Below are 6,476 nucleotides of genomic sequence, written 5' to 3' on the forward strand. Positions count from 1 at the left end.
CAGGATTTAAAAAAAAAAATACATTTCAAGACTTAAAATAAAATGTCAATAGGCTTGCAGTTTACCTTAATCGATTAGGCCCTCTGGAACAGTAAGCACACATCTTTTTATTAATATAATTTGTGTAGCAATTATATTAAAACAGCTTTTCATTACAACAAATAAAGAAAGGCTTACATTTTTAAATGAGGCGAAGTTAACATGATACTGTATATTGAAAAAAATAAAATATATATATAATATGTTAACATATTATATACATAGAGAGATAGAGAGAGAGAGAGGGAGGTAGAGAGAGCATTGCTAATGAAACAAGTAAGCAATGCTTTTCAACCAGCCTACAGCCAAGTTGTTAATTGACAAAGTGATTTCGCTGTTAAAGAATTAGTGTAAATTGACATTGGTCTAACTCGAGGGGTCTGACTCCAAAAAAATAATCCTTTTGTTTATGGATTCGCTTGGGATTCCTCACACTGGTAGGACGCTATGGCAGTAGCCATAAAAAAAATTCTGCTTTTGAAATCAAACTTTGAAAACTATTAAAGAAATCTACATATCCAAACGAACGGCGAATATTATTTTCATCGGACAAAAATAATAGTTTATTAAAAAAAAAGATAGTCACGGTTCTGTCTTTTCATACGTGTGCAATATAACATCTATAATTTCCCCCTTACGAAAATGTGTTATTCACTAGCAAAATTGGCGGGGGGAAAGACAATGTGATTTAAATAGTAGCCTATTTAAAGTATTTCATGTATTCTTACTGTAAAAATACGAACAATAATTCGCAATTAATATGCTTTAAATGTGAAATGTAGCTTTTGCACCCATATCATTGTTTATCATATGTCTAGCCACGAAACAAGATCATATGCTGGCATGCAGGAAACGAATTTAGCAACTGGTTTAAAATATTTAACACAACCCCCTTTTTGAAAAAAACAAACAAACAAAAAAACAATGGCTAACATTATTCTCCCTTTGAATTTCGAGTAAAGGTTTGCTTGTATAATATGGGTTTAATGTAATATTTTATGCATGTCAAAGATTAAGCAGAATAACTATAAAGCATGCATTAATAACAATCGCACCAGCAAGGCTGAAATTCATGCGTATTTTTGCAGCATTATACTAATTCGTCTTTAGGAGGTGGACCCCTGATTATAACTTAATATTAATAGTAGTCTACTTAATAGTAGCCTACTTGAAGTACACAAATTTCCGAAACGAGTCCCGTCTTGAACATCACCGTCATTACTTTCACTAGCAAACGCAAATATAATAAAAGTCAAAAAGCATTGAACGAACAAAACTTTAAATTGCAATCGAAATATTTTAAAAGCATACTTTTCAGCTGCCTTTCAGTTGTCCTCAGCTGACATTCACTTTAATACTTAATTTTAATGCCTATCTTATTTTAAATATTTAAAAATGATAATATTTTCCGCATGATATATTCGTATAACATATAGGTAAATAAGTAATGTTCAAGTAAATTAAAGCAACAATAGTCTATTTCATTACACACAAGGATTTCAAAACGTCGGTAAAAAGGACGTGTAATGCAAAGTAAATGATTACCAACAGAACACCTGTTCGTGCTTCATTGCACGAAATTGACCGCGATTAATTCCAGTTTTTCGTCAAAGGAAAAGCAGTTTCTCAGTTTATACAATTCAACTTCAAATCAGGCATTAGCATAGAGTGCAAGATCTTGTAAAACGTGGTTTTAAATTTAGTTCACAAAGCCAGGCTTATGCCAACGAAATGTTCTTTGTCAGCTGTCATTTTATTTCAACCAATTAATTGTGAGACAAACAATTAAATAATAGCATAGTCTATGCAACGTCAAAATTAAATAATATGGCCCACAAAAAAAGGGGAAAAAAAGAGAAAGAATAATAAAATAAAAAACCTTTTCATTAGGCTTATGTTTACACGATTTTAGTCCAATCTTATTCTTTGTTTCAGTACATATTATTTAATTCCCTACTACATTTGCATTCAAAGTTAATGTCTAAACACATTTCATAATAACTGAATATATACAGTTTGACCGTGAGAAATATTCACATTTTATCAAAATATGAAGCATATTGATATTAAATCAAAATTTTAGCACGAATTGCCGGACATGAGAAGATGATTCCTAAACTCGATTGGCGACTTGCCACAGTGCAGAATGGTTGCTACATCTCAGTTTTTAAGACAAACCGATCAAATGTCTTTGCAGGTGTGTGACAGCATAGTGCTTCAAGTTAAAAATGTTCTGTACCGGATTTGAACGGACACTCTGTTTCTTCCGATCCAGGACCAGATCTCCTAAAGATGATTTCTTATAAGTGCGGCGCGTAAAATGTGGGAGCTCCGTAAGTCTGAGAGCCGAGCATGAAGGGTGACAGTACCGCGTGACCCGGCAGAAAGGGTAACTGAGTGGTGCAGACGAGTCCTCCTGGCGTGTGACCCGGATAGCTGGTGTGCATGGACAGATGACCGCTCATAGGTGGAGACGGGCTCAGAGGACTCAAGCTGCCCAGTACGTTGCTCGGTCCGTTCGGTCCTCCTCCGTTCCCGCTGGTCGGTGCGCTCGTGTCCGCCCCTGGGTTCTGTTTCTTCCACTTGGTCCGGCGGTTCTGAAACCATATTTTCACCTGAGTCTCTGTCAAGCTTAAAGACAGCGCCAGGTTGAGGCGTTCGCACACGGACAGGTATCGCGTCGACTTAAATTTGTTCTCCAGAGCCACCAGCTGCTCGTATGTGAACGCAGTCCGGGCCCTTCTGGGTTTGCCAGACTTTGAGTCTGAACCGGAGCGCTTACGTTTGGGTTTGACCGAGTGATTCTGTCCGTTTGGTGAGGACTGTTGTGTCTGCTGTCCATCTGGACTTTTATTAAGTGAGTCGTCGTCCTCATGCTGCCCAAACTCTGCGTCGTTGTTTCCATTCAGGGCGCTGCTCTCATCACTACACAGATCCTCCTGCAGCTCGCTGTCGGACTGATTCCCTCGGGTAAAATCAGTCTCACATTCATCTGATCGGAACACAAATCCGTCTTCTGTAGAAACACAAAACACTGGCGTCAAAAGTCAGCTTTAAACCTCCGTCTACAAATTACCTGAATACACAGATGAACATAGTTTAACACACGCTGGTATGAGTTTGATAGCACCGATGAGAGAGAAAAGCATTTTAGTAAGTAAATTCAGTTGTTTCTTACTCTACATTTGCTATATTTTTCTATTTTTTAAATACAACCCCTTAATTTTCTAATTTAAACATTTCATTTAATGTGATTTCGACTGGTAAGGCAGAAATTATTTTCTACTTTAATTTTCTGAAATAAACTATAGCACATGCCTATGTTATAGCATTTTGTGTAGCTTAATAGATTAAACTTTAAGCCCTTAAAATGTGTATATATATATATATATATATATATATATATATATATATATATATATATATATATATATATATATATATATATATAATATTTTTGCACACTTTAACTGATATTCTTGTTCAAGTCGATTTTTCCACCTCTTTATATAAAGTGGGGAACAGAGTAGATGGCACTTCTTTTGGCGTGTCAATTCGTCTTGACATCTTAAATCACTGCACGGTCGTCTAATCGATAACTCTCAATTTACTTATCCATTTAAAGCGGCTGTTAAAAACAGCACAAACCTTATCAAATTATTGCAGCCTACAATTACTGTTTATTGAAAATTGCTTTCGCGCGCTGCCTCCAATCAATCATAGAGGTTGACACGTATTTGTCCTTGCAAATGCAGGCACAGAAGATAAGGTGATCCCAATGAAGTCTGCGCTTTCTGTTTTCACCAATTAGGTTTGAGACAAAGCACTAATATATCTAAAAAGAAGAAAAAAAAAAAAAAAAAATTAAAGAAAGAAGGAAAGAAAGAAAACAATTAAACCAAAGTGTTTCAATTGTGTTTAATTTAACGCAACTTGCTGCGTAAAGACGCTGACAATATGGAGGATTTGCTCCAGACTGGTCGATATCCTATTATAGAAATAAGTATATCTCTTTCAGGCAGCTTGCAAACTCTCTCAACATTTAAATTATAGGACCAAAATTCGGATAATTACAAGATTAAAATCTTTTATACTTATTAAAAGCGACATCGATCATTGATCTAAAAAAAAAAAAAAGTGTAGAAGGAGCTCGCACTTTTAGTGCTCTGTATCAGTGACCGTAGTGCTCCAAAGTCTTTTTTTCCCCCAAATTCTTAAACACATATTTGAATATTTGTTTTTATGTATTCACCTCACAGACATACACACACACAATTAAAATGCCAAGTGACATATATTTTAAAATAAGTTTCTATCAGTCTCAAGAATAACTGTAAAAGTAATATCTATTAGAAGAATAATGATGGATTATTATTTTAATAATCATTTTATTTCACTCCACAACCACTCAACCACAAAATACTTAACATGTCCATTTACAATGATTTTAATGATGAAAAAACCCTGATACAATTCCTTCTATAAATAAACGTTTGTTTAAGTCCATCTTCATAGCTCTTCCAGGTGCAGAAGAATGGTTTAAGGTCTATTTGTATTTGTTAACAATAAATACATTTTTTTTTGTTATAAAACTTGCGTTTTCTTATAATTAACACCCTAAGCAACAAAACAGCTCTGAATATGGGGATGTTAAGCAGTGTCCTGCAATGACATGTTAAACTCTATCGAAAACTATTTTAAACGTTATTAATATACATTTATGTTTAATTACTTAGGCCTAAATATTCGTACTTTTATAAAAAAATTTTGATACACTACAGTATCAATGTAAGCGAAACGTGAAAAAAGGTTAATTATAATCGTTAGGGTTAGGTGACCAATCACAGCAACTAAAACACAGCCTTTTTACTCCCTTATACATGTACATTTTGCATTAAGATTTATAAAGATTAACACACACACGCTTTCCATTATATGATTTTAACTTGGCCTACAATGTTGATGTTGAAAAAAAAAGCATGCCAATGTTATTTGTAAACTATGTGCTTTCACTCTGTCATGCTAAACATCATTTTAAACATAGCCTAAACAATGGTAACTTACTTAAAATTCCTGTTTTTTTACACTCGTAGTCCTCTTGATAAGACTTGTGGTCGATCGTGTGATTTGAGTCGTCGTTTCTGTTTTCCGCACCAAACGTGAAATCACAACCTGTCCTGTTAGGTGTTTGCCTCTTACTAGTAAATTTATTGGGGTCCAAAATGTCCAAAACAGAGAACGAGGTTGTCCTATGGACGGCAGGAGGCGCGCCCGCGGGTGCGGGCTCGTGTCTCGGTGAGGATTCTCGACTCTCCGCCGGTAAAGCATCTCTCCCTCCGGCGCAGTTAAACACTGGCAATTCTCCGGACGCGAGCCGCTTGTCGTCCATGCCGTCTAGAGGAGCGACCACGATCACGCCGACAGCGGCAGGTAGGATGGATTCGCCAACCTGCACTTTATCCCGGTTCATAGCTCTCCAGAGGGCAGCACAGCTGACTTCTATTGTCTTTCGCCGTTCTTTATTCAACAGGACACATACTGGTGAAAAGACATCAAATAAGTGCAGTCTGCTACTTAATGATTCTGGTCAGAAGTTGAGCCAGCCGGTCTCTGGATGGTGATGCTGATCTCCCCTTGCTCAGGTCCTTTTTGGGTTTGAACCGTCCCCTCGGGACACCCCGTCGTTTATGTCATTCACACACACACACACACACACACACGCTCAGCTGGCTGCCCTCCCCTTTACACAGCTCTGATCATCGCCAAAACTTGGAAACATGCCGTGACTTATTTATGTATTCATATTCCACTGTGAGTGGTAATTGGCTACAAATTAATCCCGTGCCTCTAATAGCCTATTATCTCCTTCTGAGTATGAGGAAAACCAGAGGAGAGTGAGCTATGATGTGGCCTCTGATATACACGGCTGTCAACTCACACCCAACGTGAGAGCACTGGACTGAAAACACACTAAAGAGGCTTATTTTTCCTTAATTTCTCCCTCCCATCTCCTGCACTGGTTGAAGGTTACGATAATCATTGTTTCCAGAGAAATTAATGAGAAAATGGGCCACTTGAAAGCAGCGATTTCTTGTAGTGATTAGCTGTGTCTTTTTCATTTGATGACAAAACAGAAACACGTAGAAGCGATTTTATATATATATATATATATACATACATTTTTCCCCTTTTGTTTGGTTCAGATGGGCAACACGGACAAGTCAGATCTTTGCAATTATCAAAGGCAATGATCCTTTATATGCAAGAAATTAAAAGTTGCACAAAATGGTTAAAACAATCAGCTGTAAGGATGAACATGATTATCCCATCAAGACTGGACCCATGGGAGTCATGATTTAAGCTCCTACAAAGAGGCCGCAGCATCATGGGCCATGACATTCAACTTTTAATCTGATCTATCCAGGGGCCAAATAATA

At 36.8% G+C, this 6,476-nt stretch overlaps 1 protein-coding gene across 1 annotated transcript; it reads right to left on the minus strand.

Annotated features, from left to right (window-relative positions):
- Positions 1–1,434: 1,434 nt before the first annotated feature.
- On the minus strand, positions 1,435–5,988 carry LOC113114443 (NK1 transcription factor-related protein 2-like). The gene is made up of 2 exons (XM_026281375.1): positions 5,104–5,988; positions 1,435–3,055 (listed from the first exon to the last, which is right to left on the minus strand). Exons 1-2 carry the CDS (start codon positions 5,507–5,509, stop codon positions 2,340–2,342), a joined length of 1,122 nt encoding a protein of 373 aa, XP_026137160.1. The 5' UTR covers positions 5,510–5,988; the 3' UTR covers positions 1,435–2,339.
- Positions 5,989–6,476: the final 488 nt, after the last annotated feature.

The sequence above is a fragment of the Carassius auratus genome, chromosome 14 (genome assembly GCF_003368295.1).
Source record: "Carassius auratus strain Wakin chromosome 14, ASM336829v1, whole genome shotgun sequence".
NCBI classification, from domain to species: domain Eukaryota; kingdom Metazoa; phylum Chordata; class Actinopteri; order Cypriniformes; family Cyprinidae; genus Carassius; species Carassius auratus.